Source organism: Lissotriton helveticus, chromosome 3_1, assembly GCF_964261635.1.
Source record: "Lissotriton helveticus chromosome 3_1, aLisHel1.1, whole genome shotgun sequence".
Lineage (NCBI taxonomy): Eukaryota > Metazoa > Chordata > Amphibia > Caudata > Salamandridae > Lissotriton > Lissotriton helveticus.
The window spans coordinates 1,646,397,350-1,646,418,656 of NC_136061.1; the positions used below are offsets into that span (position 1 = coordinate 1,646,397,350).

At 46.4% G+C, this 21,307-nt stretch overlaps 1 protein-coding gene across 3 annotated transcripts in view; it reads right to left on the bottom strand.

Moving 5' to 3' along the window:
- Nucleotides 1-21,307, bottom strand: part of SCTR (secretin receptor) — a 703,893-nt gene that overhangs the window by 62,634 nt on the left and 619,952 nt on the right. For 2 of the 3 annotated variants that reach the window (XM_078682399.1, XM_078682400.1), the window contains exons 10-12: nucleotides 20,578-20,669; nucleotides 17,671-17,809; nucleotides 8,392-8,433 (exon numbers count right to left, since the gene is read on the bottom strand). In XM_078682399.1, the coding sequence (XP_078538525.1) occupies nucleotides 8,392-8,433; nucleotides 17,671-17,809; nucleotides 20,578-20,669 (273 nt within the window). The remainder of the gene's footprint in view (nucleotides 1-8,391; nucleotides 8,434-17,670; nucleotides 17,810-20,577; nucleotides 20,670-21,307) is intronic. The other variant, XM_078682401.1, reaches the window with a different exon arrangement.

The following is a 21,307-nucleotide window of genomic DNA, read 5'->3' on the forward strand; positions in this document are numbered from 1 at the left end:
ATGGTGTGTTAAGGATATAGAAATGCATTTTAATATTTTGTTTTTAGATTTCCTTGCAATATTACACTGTCAGTATTTCCTGTGTCCCTTCCTTGACCCAGTGCTCGCATCCATTCCCCTGACCTCCTTATTTTCCTTCATCCCATCTTTTTTCTTTCCGTTTTCTCTTCATCAGCATCTCCAGATACGTCTCCTTTCTTCTTTCCATTTGTGCTTCCTACATCCTCTTTCATTCCACAGCCTTCCTCCTGTGGTGCATTTCTGCTTTCTTCCTCCATTTGTTCCTCACTTTCTTTTTTTCTGCTCCTTCCTTCATACCTTCTTTAATTTATTGCTGTCTTATCCTCAACTCTTCCTTCTGCTTATCTTCCTTTTTTCCTTTCTTCTTTCTATTCATCTATCCCACATTGTTCACTTAATTTCTCCCTCTATCACTTCATTTATTCCTTTTACATTCTTTTCTTCTTTTCTCTTTCTTTCATCCATTAGTTATCTATTTCCTCACTCCAGTACTCCCCTTCCTGCTTACATTTGTTGCTGCCTTCTTTCATGTATTCCTTCCTTTATCACTTCCTAAACAGCACACTACAAGCACATTCTCTTTAGTTTGCAAAGCTGCCTCAAGTGACCTTTCCTAAAGCTGCATTTTGAGATGTACACACATTCTCTCATTTGAGTTCACTTTTGAGTTGTTGTCATAGATTTTCCATAGGTTATATGATGTTATAATCATTTGTAGATTCAGAAAAGGGGGTGGTGAATTGGCTTTTGTAGTCTGGTCTGCCCTGTTCCCATGATGCACTGGGCCAGGGACAGACTAATTTGCATACAGCCAGGTTCTGAAACTGGGATGGTGCAATGAGCTAAAAAACGGTGTTGGATCTAGCCCTGATCTCTTGACTGGGTGAGAGTATTCTGCTTAATTCAGAGACTCTGTCCATCACCACCCCTTGTTGTAAATATAATCATTTGTAGAGCACACTAATCACCCAAGAAGGTATCCAGGAGATTGGACAGGTGTCATGGTTGCGGCGTTTTGGCCGCTCGGCGTTTCCTCTTCATACATACAGAGGACCGCAACCCTCCCCTCTGGGCGAAAGTCGAGTTGCGGTCTAGTCTCGCACATAGTCCAGCCTACACCGCTTAGCGGTTCCGGGGGAATTAGCTTAACAACTGCGGTTCTTGCCCGCTCGGCGCTGCGAATTCTTCTTCGGTGACCTGAATGAAGCTGTCTGCTGCGTCCGCGACATCGTCCCGTCTAGCAGGTACTCTGAGGTCGCGCAGCTGCCTTGGTTAGCATTTTGTGGGTGCCCTGCTAACATTGCTTCCAGTTGTTTTGCCCACACCGCGCAGGAGCGCTTTTCCTTGTTTTGCGCACACCGCGCAGGAGTGCTTTTCCTTGTTTTGCCGACACCACGCAGGAGCGCTTTCCTTTGTTTGTTTTCACCACACCGCACTGGAGCACATTTCTTGGGGTTTCATTACATCGCGCTGAAGCGCTTTACATTGTTTATGTCTATGCTGCGCAGGAGCGCTTACATTTGTGTTGCTGACTACGCTGGAGCACCATTTCCTTTTCCTTGCTAAAGATGACTTCCTGTGTCTTTGGTGCTTCTGCTGCCAGGTAGCTATTAATCTGTATGTGTGTAGAGGTGTACGTAGGATTGGGTGGTGTGGGTCTCATCCTAACTGGGTCTTCCTTTGTCTCCCTGCCAGCTGGAGTCCAGAGTCCTACCCCAGTCAAGAGACGTTCCCTCCTGATACCAAGGGCTCCTTCCCATCATCTTTAGCTTCCTTCCCTGGTCCCATCTAATCCCAGCTGGGTGCATCTTTTCTCCACGGGGTAAGGTGGGTACAGGGCGATAGCTCTTGTCATCTCCGCGGGATTACTTCGCAAGCAAAGGTAAGCCTTGTGGGGTACCTGGCAGAATTCGAAGCCCACGTAATTCATCTCGCCCAGACGACATGAGCGATCCAGAGATATTCCTGCAGGACATAGCAGCCATGCTGACCAGTATGCAGGCAGAGAATCTCAGCCTACGCCATGACATGAAGGCCTTACAAGGCCAGCTGGCGGCTGGGTTGACTGGCCCCTGGGGTCCCTCTCCGAGCCACAGAGTCAGACAGGAAGCGTTGTTACGGCCTCCCATGTTCACCTTTGGGGGGTCCTCCTCCACCTCCAACCAGGACACGGCAATACAAGTGATCACTCCCCACCCGGTGCAACTCGCGCCACCAGAACGCTTTTATGGCGACAGCACCAAGTACAGCGTCTTCCTTCATCAGTGCCATCTACATTTTATGGCCAGAGCAACCGCTTTCCCAGACGACACATCAAAGATTGCCTTCATTCTTTCCTACCTGGGCGGGGATGCCGCCCAATGGTCCATATCCTTGGTGGAAAATGACGATCCCATGTTATACAACCTACCAGTGTTTAAAGAAACTATGCAGCGGTTGTTTGCCCGTCATACTTTCATTCAGGCCGCAGACAACGAGTTACTTAATCTAAAGCAAGACAACACTGACTTGCTCCACTGCATTACGACGTTCAGTAGACTCGTCATTGAGGCCCATTGGCTCGAGTCCAAGAAGGTGTGAGTATTCTATAGAGGCTTACGCGATGAACTTAAGGACCTGATATCACAGATGCCTGACGCGCCTGAAGAGATAGGGGCGTTTATCGATTTGGTGGTTAAGGTAAACTACAGAATACAGGAAAGAAAGACCGAAAAGACTTAAGGGGGCGACAACCGCTTCTTGTAATTTAAGGATAAAAGCAGAGAAGATGCCACTCCCACTAGTGATGCCCCGGAACCAATGCAGATAGGAGGCAAACGGGAACCCCTCACCAGTGAGGAAAGAGAGAAGAGGAGGAAACAGAACCAGTGTTTGTACTGTGGCAAGAGCAGACGCTTTGTCAGGGAATGCCCTGTGAAACCTACACTCATACGGGAGAGGAGACCCTTTGCCTTGCCCGTATCCAAGGGAGACAAAACGGGAAACAAAGTAACCCAGTAGATAAGGGGGTCCATCTACTGGGTTCATCATCCTGCAAGACAGCGATCCCTGCTGTATTAGATGACAGTCATCATGTGGGTGTGGAGGTGACGTTACGTAACCAGTCAGGCAAGGTATGGCTGGTAACCGCCCTTCTGGATTCCTGAAACTTCATCAACACCCATTATTCTCAGGTCCTGGGAATGACCACTGTACCGAAGGTGAAACCTGAAACAGTCAAGGCAGTGGATGGTACGGACCTTACCTCAGGCCTAATCTGGTATCGGACAGAAGAATTGGCCATGTCCTTTGTAAATCACCATACCTAAACCATTGGCTTTGATGTGAACGATGCCCCTCAGTTCAAGGTTATATTGGGTCTTCCTTGGTTAGTGAACCACAATCCCCGGATTGATTGGGTGTCCAAAGTAATAACCTTGGATTCAGAACACTGCAGCGTTTCCTGTTATACAGAAAAGGAACCCTTTGGTGTCCGAACCATACAAGCACACTCATTACCCTTGCTGGGTATGGGGGTAGTAACCCAAGCAGACGTACCAGAGGCTTACCTGGACTTGGCAGTCGTGTTCGACAAAAAAGGAGCCAATAGCCTGCCCCCTCATCGTTGGTTTCTTTGCAGGATTGACCTGATCCCTGGTTCCATGCTTCCTTGCAGTCGGATCGACTCCCTCAAGGAAAAGGAGAACGAACATCTACGCTTCTACCTGGATGAGTTCTTCAACAAAGGGTTCATACGCCATTCCAGGTCTCCAGTGCCATCCCCCCTTTTCTTTGTGTCTAAGAAAGAAGGAGATCTGGGGACCTGTATTAACTTGAGGGCTATGAACGCCATCACCGTGAAGAACCTTTACCTTTGATTTCTAGCCTCTTGGATCAGGTGAAAAACGCCTCCATCTACACCAAGTTGGACCTGCGGGGGGCTTATCATCTCGTCAGAATCCGGAAGGTTGACTAATGGAAAACCGCCATCCAGACCAGATTCGGCCTCTTCAAGTACCAGGTCATGCCTTTCAGACTCTGCAACGCCCCCGCAGCGTTCCAGTATTTCATAGATGAGGTTTTGAGGGACTACATCGATATCTTCTGTATTGTCTATATCGACGACATACTGATCTATTCACAGAACATGTCCAGCACGTCCGTACCATCCTCCAGCAGTTGGAAAGACACCGTCTTTATGTAAAACTGGAGAAAAGCGTTTTCCACACCACCGTTGTCGAGTTCCTGGGCCATATCATCACTCCTGCTGGTATACTGATGGACACCAAAAAAGTGGAAGCCATTTTGCTATGGCCAACTCCAACCTCTGTGAAAAGCGTTCAGACGTTCCTAGGGTTTTCCAACTACTACCACCGCTTCATTACAGGCTTCTCCGGAATGGTTGCTCCTATCACTCGACTACTACACAAAGGTTTTCCCTATTGTTGGCATGCAAAAGCGGAAAACGCGTTTCAGGAATTGAAAAGATGGTTCACTACAGCCCCCGTTCTGATACACCCAGATACAGAACTGCCATTCGTAGTGGAGGCAGATGCCTCACAGGACGCATTGGGGGGCGTATTGTCACAAAGAGACGCCAGTACAGGAATCTTACATCCCGTGGCCTTCTATTCCAAAAAGCTCCAAACCGCTGAACGCAATTACACAGTGTCTGATCGGGAACTGTTGGCCATAACAATGGCATTTGAGGAATGGCACCACTACCTGAAAGACGCCAAACACCCTGTGACCATCTACACGGATCACAGGAATCACCAATTCCTGCACTCAGCACATGCCCTTACATCCAGACAACTGCGTAGGACCTTGTTTTTTAATGAATTTAACATCACAATCACAAACAGACCTGGAAAGGAGAATGCCGAGGTGGATGCGCTTTCCCGACTGGAAGAAACCGACAACACCTTGCCCAATACCGAGCCAGTTCCTATCATTCCAGAACATCTTTTCCAGGGGGTTGTTTTGTCTTCAGAGTTCCTGACTCAGCTACAAAAGGACGTTAACCAGACCGGTCAGGCTGTCTTGGCAAGAGAACATGAGGGTGTGACTCATGAGAACGGGTGTCTGTTCAGAGAAGACAGGTACTACCTACCGATGGTGGCTCAACAACAAGCACTGTACATGGGTCACGATCATGTCCTTTCCAATCATCCAGGATACCACAAAACCTTAGACCTGATACAGAGACATTTCTGGTGGCCTACCATGGAGGCAGACGCAAAAACCTATGTAGCTCGTTGTGCCATTTGTGTTCAAGGGAAGAACAGGTCAGAACCCACTACAGGACAGTTACTTCCCATTCCTGTTCCTCCATATCCGTGGCACATCATTTCCATGGATTTTGTAGTGGAACTTCCAATCACCAAATCAGGTTACACCACAGTACTTACCATTGTGGACCACCTCTCAAAGATGGCTCATTTCGTGCCACTGAAGAAATTACCTACGGCAGCCGAGCTGGCTGTGGTTTTCCTGCATAATGTGGTTCGCCTCCACGGCATCCCCTCGGTGGTGATAACAGACCGGGGTTCGCAATTCATGCCCCGCTTCTGGAACGAAGTATGCAAGACAATGGATATGGACGTGTGCCCATCTTCTGCATACTATCCCCAGACGGGTGGTCAAGCCGAGAGGACCAACCACACCATGGAACTGTACCTCCGCTGCTTACTGCTTGTGGTAGAAATGGATTGGGCAGAAGTACTATGGATGGTGGAGTACGCGTACAACAATAACAAGCATTCAGCCATTGGCATGTCTCCTTTTTACTGTCTCCAGTGAAAACATCCCCGTACTACAGCTTGGGAGGAACCCCAGAACAGCCCATTACCCACGGTTCAGGCATATCATGGAACACTGTGCAACCTCTGGCAACAGGCCGGTTCGAGTTGGCCAAAACCAAAGAAACCTACAAAATGCATGCCGACAAATACAGGCTGAAGGAACCCGAATACCGGAAAGGGGACAGGGTGTGGCTCTCCATTCAACACCTCAACATGCACTGCCCCAAGAAGCTGTTACCTCGCTTTGTGGGACCATATGCCATTGAGAGAGTGGTCAATCCTGTGTCCATGAGACTCTCTTTGCCTCCACACATAAGAATACACCCCGTCTTCCACGTATCTCTTCTGCCTGCAGTTCACCCTGACTGCGATATTCCTTCTCCTCCCTCTCCGGTGAATGTGGAATACCACCTGGAATGTAAGGTCAGAGCTATACTGGGATCTCGTTGCACCCGGGGGGGGCTCTATTACCTGGTAGACTGGAAAGGGTACAGTCCGGAGGAACGGTCGTGGGAGCCCTTGTCACATGTACGCCATGCTCCCAAGTTAGTCCGGGCCTTTCATGTCAGTCACCCGCTTTGCCCTCGCCCTGCCACCCCTGTCTGATCCCGAGGTTGGGTGGGGGGTCTTGTCTTCGGGGATGGGTACTGTCAAGGTTGCAGCGTTTTGGCCGCTCGGCGTTTCCTCTTCATACATACAGAGGACCGCAACCCTCACTTCTGGGCGGAAGTCGAGTTGCGGTCTAGTCTCGCACATAGTCCAGCCTACACTGCTCAGCACTTCGGGGGAATCCGCTTAACTACTGCGGTTTCCCCCGGCTCGGCTCTTCTAATTCTTCTTCGGTGACCTGAATGAAGCTGTCTGCTGCATCCTCGACATTGTCCCATCTAGCAGGTACTCTGAGGTCGCGCAGCTGCCTTGGTCAGCATTTCGTGGGTGCCCTGCTATCCCCGCGCTGGAGCGCTTGTCTTGTCTTTTGCTGTAAAGCGGAAGTGCTTTCCTTGCCTGCCTCGCATTGCGCTGAAACGATTCATAACAGGGGGTGGTGATGGACAGAGTATCTGAATTAAGCAGAACACTCCTACCCAGTCAAAAGATCAGGGCTTGATCCATCACCGTTTTTTAGCTCACTGCACCATCCCCGTTCAGAACCTGGCTATATGCAAATTAGTCTGTCCCTGGCCCAGTGCATCATGGGAACATGATGAAGCGCTTTTCCTTGATAGACACGCAGCTCTGGAGTGCTATCACCTCTGGGGGGTCCTGACATTGCATAGACACGCCGCGCTGGAGCGCTATACCCTTTGGGGGGGTTGACATTGATAGACACGCCGCGCTGGAGCGTTATCACCCTTGGGGGTCCTGACATTGCGTAGACATGCCGCACTGGAGCGCTATACCCATTGGGGGGGTTAACATTGCTTCCTTGTTTTGCCCTCACACCGCAGGAGCGCTTTTCCTTGTTTTGCCCACACCGCGCAGGAGCGCTTTTCTTTGTTTTGCCCACACCGCGCAGGAGAGCTCTCCTTTGTTTTCACCACACCGCGCTGGAGCGCATTTCTTGGGGTTTCATTACATTGCGCTGAAGCGCTTTACATTGTTTATGTCTATGCTGCGCAGCAGCGCTTACATTTGTGTTGCTGACTACGCTGGAGCACCCTTTCCTTTTACTTACCAAAGATGACTTCCTGTGTCTTGGTGCTTCTGCTGCCAGGTAGCTATTCATCGGTATGTGTGTAGAGGTTTACATAGGATTGGGTGGTGTGGGTCTCATCCTAACTGGGTCTTCCTTTGTCTCCCTGCCAGCTGGAGTCCACAGTCCTACCCCAGTCAAGAGACATTCCCTCCTGATACCAAGGGCTCCTTCCCATCATCTTTAGCTTCCTTCCCTGGTCCCATCTCATCCCAGCTGGTTACATCTTTTCTCCACGGGGTAAGGTGGGTACAGGGGCGATAGCTCTTGTCGTCTCTGCAGGATTACTTCACAAGCAAAGGTAAGCCTTGTGGGGTACCTGACAGCAGGTGTGTAGGTGTGATGTCCCTGAGGTACTTGCATGAAGAGCCATGTCTTCAGCATCTAGCGGAACTGAAGAAGTGAGGAGGGGCTCTGGTGTGTTAAGGCTCATGGTTTGGGGTGAATCCAATAAGTGACTTTGGTTGGGGCCAGTAGAAGAAGTGGGCGGAGCCGGGGAAGTGGGTGTGGCCTCCTAAAAATTGTTAGCACCTGCACCTAATATTTTACAAATCAAGCACTGGACAATAGATGGTAACCAACATTGGGAAACTCGACAGCCACGGGCCTCCCTATGAGTGAAAAGGGCATACGATTTTATGGTAAAATGATTTAAGGAAAAAGTAACAATATTGCTTTTGAGAATACATTTTTTCCAACCAACACATTGCATTTGATGCCTAAATCCAGTGAGTGTGGATCGAGTCTTTCCACAAATATAAACTGTGATAAACCTCAATCTATATATTTGAATTATTTTATACAGTTCCCACCTGAGGTTAACCTTTTAGTAATCTTAAATGTAAACCATAGATAGTCACAGGTTTCAGTTGTACATATTTGTAGGTGACTTACCTCGCCATTAAGAAAACAGTAGAGCACAGCCACAACAAATCCCTGGAAAGAAATGCAAGATTTGCAATTTAAATGAAAAGATAATTAAAAAAAACGAAAAGAGCTATTTCTTTGTGTTTATTGCTGTCGGTGAAATTAATCTTCAAGTAATAAGATGAACATGGACTAGGGTTGCTCTGTTTTCACTTTAGTCACTTAAAGAACATGTTGGTAAATTGTATCTCACTATATCCAGATCGTCAATACTGACCTATAATAATATCTCATCTACTTCACCCAATACCACTACATCACAATATATGTATACAGCTACTATTATTACCTCCATTTATACTCACCCTCAGAGGTAAGTAAAGGTGGAGTTAAGTACAATAATTATATACATACCTTGCAATGTCGTTGATTCAATATTATCATGATGCAATATATTTAATCCGAAATACTGACCCGCAACCAGTTGATCGACTGCGGATTGGATCTCTGGTTTCATACTTTACTTGTTCATTTATTAGTTTATTTGTGAGCAATAACACAGGGATCAGAATGCATTACAACAACATATTTCAAAAAAGGTTTCAAAATATTAACATATTTTAATCTCTGCACTCCAGCCGGAGCAGACCCACCTGTGAAAGTTAGTCCTTTTGCTTTTCTCAGTGAGGGTGGTTAGTCAGTGAGCTGTAGTTAGAGAACAGTTCTGGGACAGTTCAGTGCAGCAGAAACACTGACGACCACTGTTGGGACGTTAAAGTTGCTTGCATGGTAATTGACTTGAATCCCTGCCCTGAATGGCACCAAATCCAATGATGTCTTGATCCTTGTTGTCATGGGCAAGCACTGATCATGTGTGTGAGCCATAACAAAGGCCTGTCTCATGGATTGCGGTTTTGTTTGACTGAGAGGGGCGCCCAAATTATCCTCAAAATGGTGAAAGGCTACTGCCTTTGCCACGAGTTAAGCAGCACAAGCTTGGTGGTGGCAATATATTGTGTAGTGATCAACAAAAGTGAGCAAGCCTTTTTACCTGTGTCCCTTGATTGAGGCCTACAGGCTCACTCATGTAATGTTCCACTGCTATGTGCTTAACTTACCCATGGCCTACTTTAGGTTAATACAAAGGGCTGTGCAGTGCGTCTGTGTTATATGCATGATCTGGGTGTCCTCATCCTTATCTCCACCCCCTCCGCATGGGACGACTTCTGGTGGCCAGCCACCCTGGGAGATGCACCCACTCCCACCAACCACGCACGCAACCTGGGATTCGTCCTAGACTCATCGCTATCAATGACCCAGCAAGTCAACGCCATCTCCTCCTCCTGCATCAACACACTCTGCATGCTGCGCAAGAGCTACAGATGGATCCCCACTGGAACCAGAAAGACGGTCACCCAGGCCCTCGTCAGCAGCAGGCTGGACTACTGCAAAGCCCTCCATGCGGGAATCACAGCCAAGCTCCAGAAAAGACTCCAACGCATACAAAACGCCTCCGCACGCCTCATCCTCGACATCCCCGCCACAGCCACATCACTGCCCACCTCAGAGACCTGCACTGGCTCCACGTCAACAAGAGGATCACCTTCAAGCTCTTTACCCATGCTCACAAAGCACTCCACAACGCCGGACCAACATACCTCAACAAACGACTCGCCTTCTACACCCCGAACTGCCAGCTTAGCTCCACCAACCTCGCCCTCGCCACCGTTCCTCACATCCACCGAACGACCACCAGCGGCAGATCATTCTCCCACCTCGCAGCCAAGACATGGAACACCCTCCCCATCGAACTTGCGACAGATCCAGGACCTGCTGACCTTCAGGAGACTTCTCAAGACCTGGCTGTTCGAGCAGTAGCTGCACCCCCGCCCCCTTTAGCACCTTGAGACCCTCACAGGTGAGTAGTGCGCTTTACAAATGTTTGATTGATTGATTGATTGATTGATGTATGTGTGCCTGTGAAAGGTACAATACATCGAAAATTCTGTTTTTCATTTTGGTAGACTCGGGGCTGACTGGACGAGTATACGGAGGTAGAGGAATTTTCCACAGCCAGAACTGTGCAATGGTGCATTCCTGTGAACTGGGTAGAACACACTGGAGGACAGGAGGGCTAGGCTCTACAGTATACAACAAAGAATGATCTTTGATTCAGGGAGAGGTCAATGGAAAGGAGCCAGTGCACATCTGAGGAAGGTGAATAATAAAGAATATGGCTGAGACCCTGGGGTAACCTTTTGATACACATATCACTGTGGCTGACATCCAGGTGTGAACCTCTAGTAATCCCAATAGCCTGTGTTGGGGTTTAACATATTTGGAGAGGCTCCTGCTGTGACAGACTGCTTTCTAGAGGAAGAGCAGGGCAAAGGAACGTAAAGAAAGATTACTGCGCTGTTGATTGGATGATAGCCCATGTGAAGAGTAAAGTTGGCGATCATGTATGTCATGTGGAACCACTGTGCAGATTACTAATGTACTGATCAGGCCCACAGAAACTTGCCTGCCATATCGCGCTTCAGCACCGGAACACTTTTGACTTTAATTCGAATTAGAGTGAGACCACAGAGAGTTGGACTGCTAGTGGGGCTTAAACTGAATGTCACCTATAGTGTATGGGAATAACCACTACCGCTATCGAGATTGCAGGGGGACTCAGGAACTGCCTATTGAAACACTAAAGCCCTGACCTCACGGGGCTGTGTGTATTGTTTGTGAATGCTGTATTTTACTGTGTATTGTTTGTATATAATGACTGTTAGAACTGGGGGTCTCTAGTTGGCAGAGGTAGGTACCACTGCCCAAATAGGGACCCTTGCTTCTAGTCAGGGTAAGGTGGAAATATTCTTTAGATAACCTCTGCTCACCCCCTTGGTAGCTTGGTACAAGCAGTGAGGCTGATCCAAAAGCAATGTGTAAAGTATTTGTACCAACACTCACAGTAACACAGTGAAAACTCCACAAACTGACTCCACAACAGTTTAGAAAAATAAAAGTATTTAATCTAAACTACACCAGACCAAAACGACAAAAATCCAACATACACAGTTCAAGAATATGGTTGCAAAAGAGTTCTTAAGGTTGCGATAAAATAATCCACAGTTGCGTGAAAAGTTCACACTTGCGTCACGTTTAGCCAACAGTACCTTTTAAATGCGACAAAGTTCCAAAGCAGAAGCTGGTGCGGTGGAAAACAAGCGATGCGTTGCTCCTGAGACCCTGGGGAGGTGATGCGACAACCCCGCTGCAGCAGTGGGTGTGTTGCGACGAATCCGGTCTGTATGGGGAGGAAGGCGGACTTGTATGGATTCTTGTGCGTAGGTTCCGTAGGAAGTTTTCTCTCGCAAATGCACGATGCGATGATCTTTGGAGTTGCGACGATCTCCGGGGCGACGATGCGTGGACCAGCGGTGATCTCTCTCGCAGCTCCTCGATGAGATGGCTTCTGCGATGACAGGCCCAGCGACGTGATGCGGGCCGCAAGCAAGCGGTGCGGCGATCTCCCCCTGCGACGACAGGCTCTGCGACGACACTCACAGCGATGGTAGTCTTCCAGTGTCCCGCAAACGAAGGGTGAGATGGCTCTTGCAGCGGCAACAGGCGCTGCGACGATCTCGACCTTTGTAGCAGCGGGAATTTCCTCGCACTGTTGGGGATGCGCTCCGCAAGCGAGCGATGCGACAAAACTTGGAGAAAGTCTTTAAAAGCTTGGTTTCCAACTTCCCAACACAGGTACAACTTCTAGAGGCACCACACATGGGCCACGCACTCCAGGAAGGACAGAACCCTCTCAGTAGAGTTCAGGGAAGCTGGAGGTGAAGTCCTTTTGTTCCTGGGACTTCATAACAGGGAGCCAGCTCTCTCTCAGGCCCTTGGAGATTCCTTCAAGCAAGGGGACACAGCACAAAACAAAGTCCTTCCCCTCTCCTTGGAAGCAAAGCAACAGCAGGTCAGTCCAGCAGAGCAACAGCAGGACAGTCTTCCTTCTTCAGTTTCAGCTTTCTCCTTGGCAGAGGTTCCTTCTTGATTCCAGGATGATCTAATCTTCTGTTGTCAGGGGTCCTGTACCTATACCCCTAAAAGTCTTTGTTCTCTTTGTGCAAGTGGGCCCTGAGCCCGGTCTGAACCAGTTCCTTTCAGAGTGAGGGGCAGGGTCGTCAGCCGCCCAGCAGGAGGTGGAGCCAGCATTGTGGAAGGCAGGCACAGCCCTATTCAGGCCCAGGTGCTATCTCCTCCCACCACTCAAGTTGCAAATGCAGTCTTTCAGCCTAGGGCTGACTCAGCCAGCCTCCTGGGGAATCCCCAGCCCCTGTCACTCTCAAACCAGACAGTCAATTCACAAGCAGGCCAAGGCACATAGAAAGGTCAGACAAGAGAACAGCAACTTTCTAAAAGTGCTGTTCTCAAACACAGGATTTAAAAACAACCTTTCCTAAAAGATGTGTTATTAAATTCTGAGTTCAGGGATACCAGACTTTTATGTCCGATCTTGTTCCTATGGGAAGATATGCTGGTAGCCACTGTAGCCAGCATTCCCCATGATAGCCTATGGAGCAAGATAGCCTTGCAGCAGTGAAAAACGAAAATGGCTGTAATTCACTACCAGAGCATGACACGTGCACAAGTACATGCTCTACCTTTCACATACACTGCACCCTGCCAAAGGGGGTACATTGGGCCTTCCATAGGGGTGATCAATGTGCACAGAAAGGGAAGGGTTAGGCCTGGTCAGTGGGGACACTGACCAGGAGGACATGGCAGTTCACAGACTGCACACAGGCACTGCGGTGGCAGGCCTGAGACACCATTTTAGGGCTACTCATGTGGGTGGCACAATCAGTGCTGCAAGCCCACTAGTAGCATTTGTCATCACCAGCCCTGGCACACCCAGTGCACTTTACTAGGGACTTCTTGGTGATATAAATATGCCAATCATGTATATTCAATCATAATAACAATTTACACAGGGAGCACTTACACTCTGACACTGATCAGCAGTGGCAGAGTGTCCAAAACATCTAAACCAGCAAAAACGAAATCCAGCACAGCATCAAAAATACAGGAGGTAGAGGCAAAAAGATAGGGGGAAACCACACCAAAAATTCCAGGTCTAACAACGACTCCTTCAAGACCTGTTGTAACTTCTCTTGTGTGCGTAAAGTCACCCCCTGCTTTCTATTTGTTTATTTCAGTGTCCTTTAAAAATCCTTGCTTGCTAGTGGTTTTGCCTCTTTGTCTCTCCTTTTTCTCTCCAGTTCCTCCCAGGCAGCAGGGACTAACTACTGTCTCATTCCGCTATGGGTCTTTATGTGGTCTTAGGGTGACTATTTTTTTTCTTGGTCTGTTACTGTTTTCCTCTGTTCAGCTTCGGCGCCATTGCTGCTTACATGGAAATATAACATCCTAACCATCTTCTTTTACTGTGCCAGTTGTGTTGGTGCTGCCTCAGGCACTGTGCCTCTCGCTCTGTTTATTGTATTTATTTAGCTTTTCTAAACGTTTTAGTGTCCATGGCAATTGGCCTACTTTCTGGTAGGATTAGCTTTATTTTGGGCTTTTTTAATAAAGGGGATTGGGCTTGTTTTCAATTACATACATAGAGCTGCTATCATGGTTGCAGCTCAACCAGTCTATGAGCATTGTTGAATTGGAGCAGCTAGGTGTCTTCTATTGGAATGTAAGGGCCCCGGTGAGCAGCGCTCCCCCAACACTGCTTTTTTGTTTTGCCATTTTATCTAGTGAGATTAAGTGATATGTCTTGTGTCACAGGATGCTTACTATTTCTGCCATTAGGCTACATAAAATATGGGGGAAAGAGAAGAGAGGAATTAATTGATATTATCCTCCCATTTTAGGACACTAACTGGAAGCCATGCCCTTCCAACATGGCGCTCACTGCAGCTACAGTGTCTCGTTCTTTTTACAACAGGCAGGAGGAGGTGGCTTGCCTCCGCTCTGGGACATGCCCTGTGTCCTTCCACTCAGCACGTGGTGAGTGCTGTGGACGGCACCTTTGTCCCAGAGTGAGCGTGTACTGAGCGCTGCATTCTGACCAGCCTAGCACATGTTCAGTACTCTGAAATGCTGGAGGCTTGGTGTGGTTATGTGCCCTCGACACACTGGAGTTCATCTCCAAGCCCCAGAGTCAGTAGGGAGTGTCTATTTAATTTGACACCGGACCTAGGTCTCTACTGTGCTGCAATGCCCTCCACCAGAAAATAATATTTCTGATGCACCGAAGGGACCGGCCCGTCACGTGCGTGATTCGTGCACCCTCGTAGTGTGATGGAGTCCACCAGCCGTGCCTTGTTCAAATTTCTATCACCCCCCCCCCCCCAGTGTGTGACTCAGCGCTGTAGCACAGAAGAAAGCCATGCTCGACCGAAAAGGCTGGAGCGGCTCTGGGGCATTATTCATTCTTTCACAGCAGTCCACAAGGTCCTGGAGGGCACCATACATGCTGCAACATTGTCCTCACTATGACCGTAAGCTGCCTTGCCCTGCAGTTGCTTTGCATGTTTGTGGGGTTATGTCTAATACAGCCGTGGGGACCCAGTAAGGTCTTCCCGCAGAAGCTAGCAGTGTGCACACCCTGTTTTGGTGCATACCTTGGGGGGCACCTGGTTGCCAGGGTGGAGGCAGGAGGAGGTAAAACCCTCAATGGAAGTCACGATCCTCTTGTTAGTCATTCTTTCCCCTCCTGCTTTTATTGTTGAGGTTCCAAATCAAACCTGAAAAACCCTCAGCACCGTCTAAATTATATAATTGTGCTCGTCCCAGCTACATGACCAGCTAACTAATTTCCTGCTGCCACATTGAGAAAACGTACCAAATGAGCTCTCTGTAAAACTCCAGCAAATATAGCATCAAAAATAGCGACTTCTTAGAGACCCGTCTCCAGAACATCTATCTTAAGGTTTTAGGTTTTAGTGTTTATGTTTAAGGGGATGGGGTGGTGGGTTTTCTGTCTTTTAGCACTCTTGCTTTTGTGCTCCCCTTGCCTTCACCGCTAATACTGACCTTCTGCATTCTGAGTCCTACTCACATACAGGCCCAACCTAAGAGTGGATCCTGAACAACTGGGCCAAGAACCCCTTCTGCACATGAGTCACAGTGGTAGATGTGAAAGAGCAGTCTAAGACTCCCTTGGGGGTGGGAGAATCATCGGTGTTGATACAGGTTAGTGAAGAAAGCTCATAACTCAAACAGCACGCAGCAGCAATAAATCAATGTCCAGACCAATACTTATTTTTATAACAAAACAAAGTATTTTATTTCTAACACTACTCATTCAAAGGGAAAGTATGGCATTCACAGACAATAAAACATTTCCCCCTTGAGGTCAGGGCTCTGGTGTTTCATTGACAAGTCTCTGACCAGCCCATTCTAAGCAATGCAATCAGGGTTATTTCCCATTCACATCAAACTTTAAAAAGTGAATGCATATGTACGCCTTACTCCAGTGACACAGGTTAAAAAGGCTTTTAACTCAAGAGTCAACTCTGACACTTCAATTACATCAAAAGTGTCTTAGCGCCGCTCTGCTCTTGGCAGCAAGTTCCCCAGAGCCTGGTAGGCATGTCTTACCTGCTCCGGCAGAGAGGAAGCATGCAGCATCTTGGGGAGTATCCCAGCCGCGGCACTCTGTCCTTCACATCTAACATGGGTTTCAATTGAAATTCCATAGAGCATATTACCAAGCCCATTATCACCATTTTAGCTGCATTTTTCTGCCGCTAAAACGGCGATAATTTTATAGCCTGTCTTGATAACATGCCCCTTAAGTCTTTTCTGTATCAAGCAGTATGCCTAAGACCCTTAGAAGCCAAAATTAACCTTTGGGTATGAAAATTCGTGGATTCTACAAATTGGCGTACTCTGGAGTGTGATGAGTTTTTGCACGTCGCAACCTTGTGCATTAGATAAAAACACACATCCGATTCCTTTTACACCGCCTTCAGGTGGTACAAAACCAGGCAGCCCGCCTCATATTCAAGATCCCTAAGTGGCAATCGGCGAGGATTCTGCTCCGTAGGCTTCATTGGTTGCCAGTGAAGGAGAGAGCAGCCTTTAAGATGGGCTGCATGGTATTCAAATCCCTTCATTGCCCCTGTCCTGCTTTTTTGAAATCCCTGATCACCCTGTATCAACCTGCTCGTTCTCTCCGTTCAGCATCCCATCACTTGGTTGTCACCCCCAAATTTAAACTTAATACATTTGGAGGCCGTCGTTTTGCTTTCCTTGCCCCTAAGTTTTGGAATTCCCTTCCCTTGATCATCAAATCCAGCAATTCCCTTTTTGAGTTCAGGAAACTTCTCAAGACTTTTTTGTTTACCCTCTCTGAATAAACTCTTTTCTGTTCACTTACATGTCCCTTCAGCCAGCGCCAAGAAACCTCCGGGTGTTAGTGCGCTTAACAAGAATCATTTAACATAACATAACAGTGAATCAGGCCAGTGGTGTAACATTAAAACGTGCTCTGTTGAAAATAGGACAAACATCAACGTATAAACATGTAGACCTACACATTCCTCTCAACTCCTTGAATTTTAATGGCCCAGCTGAGGGTGCGGTAGAGATCTTACTCATCTAGTATGTTGTAATTGCCCCTTAGATTGAGGTGGCCTGCGCACTAGCTGCAGTATCTATGTGAAAAAAAGGTAACAGATCGATATCTCAGATAAGTAAAGGTGCACCTGTAAGGCACAGGTCGTAATGTCCTGGACCTACACGCTCCGCCTGTTTGCAGGTGAAGTGCCGGTCAGGGTGTGGCAGTTTTTGTCAGTTTTCGCTCATGGCCATCAGGTGTATGTGAGTGAAGATTGTTCCGCTTATGGCAGCCATCTTTGAAGCTTATCACCCCCCCACCTATTATTGAAGATTTATATTTTTGTTTAATCAAGTGTTAATAAAAAAATCACAAGTAACTATTTGAAAGGAGATTCCACATTTTTGAAGAGAAGGTGTCTTTTAAATTAGCATACACATTTACTCACCAATGTGTCAAGATCAAAGCAAAAAAACTGCTAAACTGAACATGCTGGTGATATGACTGCATTAAATGCCATACCTAAAATTTTAGTTTGCTGAACAAATTGTAGTTTTACATCTTTCAAAAGAATAATTTCACCTCAAAAGTAGTCATTAGGCCACAGTGCTACTTGTTGAAAAGATACAAAGACAGTAACTTAATGGTATTGTGGTTCTTTTTTAGTGATACAAGAAAAACATATTTACTGCAAAATGCTGTCCAAGGTAAGTTTCCAAAGTGTGTAAAAGCACTACCTGAAATGATCCAAGTGCTACTTCAAAAGAGACGCGAATTTGTCTGGTGCCGCTGCTCACATCTTCCGGGAAAAACACAAAAATAATGTAGTGTACTCCAAAGAGAGGGACTAGTAGAAGGGTAGACTTTGCAAGCCTTCTGTAAAATACAAAAAGGAAGATGTTTTGTGAATAGTTGTTATATGGCCTTTTTCTATGATAGAAGTTCATAGCCACAAGCAGGTTAAGAAAGTGACTTTATTCTTTAAATGTAGGAGCCCATGTCTAGCAGGGCTACTGGCTGTGTTGGTTGGAACTCATGGGGCAAGATTCTAGAACATGGAATGAGTTACAGAGGAAAACATAGCATATGACAGGTAAGTGAACGAACACAGAAACAAAGGTGGGACTAACAATAATACCCTTAAATCATAACATAGTACTCTACACCTTCTTCCTGAAAACCAAGACCTCCCTTTAATAACATCCCTCATTGTGAGGCTTTTAGGAAAATTAGCCATTAAACCTCAATGAGGGAAATGCCATTGATTCATATTTACAAAATTGGAATAGGTCGTTTTATCACTCGTTTAAATGTTAATATTCATGCCAGCTTTAATGCTACAAACTACTGACTGCTTCGAGTTGACAAAACCACAGTTACAAATTAACTAGTGATCCTCGGAAAATGAAAAAAAATCCTCTTTAGTGTGTTTGTAATACAAATACATGTTCCAGTGCCTTGAGCCCTCGGGAAGTAGTGGGACACAGGCAGCCTCCATGGGCTAGCCACAGGAAAAGGCAATGTCTGTGTCGCCTTTGCCTCTCTGCGGTGGGGTGGATGTTTTCCAAAGAAACACAACACATATGCATAATTACTGCCTCAATAATACATAAAAATACATATCATCAAAGCACTTTTACAACTAAAAGATTGTCGAATGTCATGAAATACGTAGAAATAACATCCTAAATGTATCTTTTACTGATATAATCACAAGAAAAAAAATAAAAATAAAGATAGTCATTCAACAAGAAACCGAAAATCAAAAAATGTGGGTTTCCACATTGAGTCACTCGGTCCTGGATATGGACTATTGTATTGTGACAACTGTATGCAAAGAGACTCCAGTAATGGTGCTGTTGAAACAGCACACGTTTGACCGTACACATGTATCTATCTACAGATGTTTATGCAAAGTATACCAGTAGGCGAAAGGAGGCTTTTCTTCATGTCTTTGTATACGTTATGAATATTTATTGGTAAAGCTGCTCTCTCTGCTCTGGAGTTTTATAAATGCATCAAACACACAAAACACACAAAAGCTGATGGGAGGATGCTTGCAATAAGTACAAACACTGGCAATCGCTTGGGATAAGCATTGCAACCCATTGTTCTTTGCCTGCCATGCCCCCTCAGATTAGACCCAGCGATGTGCAAATCATTCTTGACTCTGCTCCAACAGAAGCTGTTGAGCCCAAACTGCCAAGCCAGGTTGTCTCTAAAAAAGCACCCCAAGACCGGTTTCACGCTGACTGGGGCTCTTCAGGCGGGTGCAGTTTCGTTCCAGTAGTATCGTGAGCAAGGGACCCAAGTCTGGGCACTTAGGGCCACTTAGGACATCAAACACACAGAAGGTGATGGGAGAATGCTTGCTACAAGTCTAACCACTGGCAATTGCTCTGGGTAGCATTCCAGCCCATTGTTCTTTTGCTCATCATGCCACTGCCCTACGAAGCAAGGGTATACCAAGAAGTGGGTACTGTGAATGTATGATGCAATAACGAATGTCATTTTAACAATTGGCTTGACACCGCAAGCGTTTTAACGAAAATGCCTTTACAACAACATGTTTTCCAAAGAATTAGCCCTTACCACGAAATTGTAAGTATTTGACAAGTCTTAAGCCTTGTTAAATATGTACATATGTTGACTTTTATATCAGGACTCCTATATGTTGTGGTACGCAACTGCATTTTTGAGGTACAAGCGGCTTGTGTCTCAGAGTTCTATACATCCGTTTTTCCATAGTGGTTTTCTGCAATATGTGAAGCCAGAGATGAGATTAGAAAGCATGCTTCCCTTGCTGGCCATTACAGGTCAGATATGCCTAGTAGTTTTCTGTTTTCAACTTAATGGAGTAGATTTGTCTTTTCACTATCTTTATGTGTAGGTATTTCCAGTAGTCTAGTTTGCTTCGTTGACCAGTGCGGACCCAGGCTTTCTCGCTGTTGGTAGTTAACAGCAGCAATAATTGCCATTAAAGTAGGAGTTGGTAAAAAGCCAACTTCATGTTTGAGGTGGTTTATGATTCAAAGGATGTAGTTATGTGAACTACCATACCTTGAAGAATGTTAGGGGTACATCAGTTTTTAGAGTGTTGTGCTGGGGGAACACGGTGAAGATATCATAGTGTGCCAGAAAGCACCATAGAAATAGAGCAACATGAGCCCTGCACGCTAGACCACTATGAGGGGTGCATGAAAGGGTTGTGACAGAGATGGCACAGGAAGGGGTTGTGATACACCGGAGATTTACTCACACAGAAACCTAAGTGTGAGTAAATCATTTTATAAGTGCAATATTACTTTTGTGAATTGTACAAGTAATTATTTACTCAGAAAGGAAGATACTCACAACTGTATCTCACTCTTACACAGGGAAACAATGTAGTGAATCCAGCACTCAGAATTTTATCTACCAGCACAACTCCACCATGATGTGGTAGCAGATGGAGAGAGGCACTTGTGTTTGTGGTTCTCAGTGTTATATGAATCCAGTAAGAATCAGTAAATCATGCTGGCAGTTCACAAACCCTTAAATCAGTTGATCATGTCAGCAGAATGAACTGTGAGGCATGATTCAATTGAATGCATCTGCGCCATGGTACTTACACCGGTAACTACCCCAATTCATATATCACTTACTTGTACTGGCCTGCATTGGTTCCCCAAACTTCTGAGGTTTTGAGTTTTTTCATCAAAATCCTTAATATTCTCACATACAAGGTGAAATTGATCTGAAAAAAACAAAGGTAAATTACAAACTACAACAATAATGTAAGACCTTCCCTTCCTAAATCTCATTATTGTCTTGAATATGTTAAATAGCTGTCCTAAGCTATGAAGTTCATTGGTTTTAAATTGTGGTCACCATTTCTGTACATTCGCTGTATGTTTATGTAGATTTCATTCTAACACTCAAGCTGATGACAAAAGGACTTTTCGTAGAGCAGCAAAGCATCGCAGGTTCATCTCTTGGCTTGCCCTTTGGTTCCTCTGGTGCTTTCCTCACTATGCCTGGTGTCAGAGTGCATCAGGCAACAATTGGTGAGGACAGTCGGGTCTCCGGAGGGCCTACAGAATGTCTGCTGCTTCCTCATTTTATTGTTATGTGCCATGCTGCCCCAGCTTCCCACCATGATGTTCCCGGATTCTCTTTGATCAAAAGCCCTTAAGTAGATGTCTATACCAAGACATCCCAACAAAGCACTCACTCAGCTACACTTTAGTTTTTATCCAAAGTTTTTAAAAAACATGAGATTGGGCTTTGCCAATGTGAGTTACTTCTGTTCTTCCCTTCCATGATCCCATCATCTGCAAAATGACCGCTGTTGACGGGCTGAGGGTATAACAGCATGTCAACCCTGGTTAACTG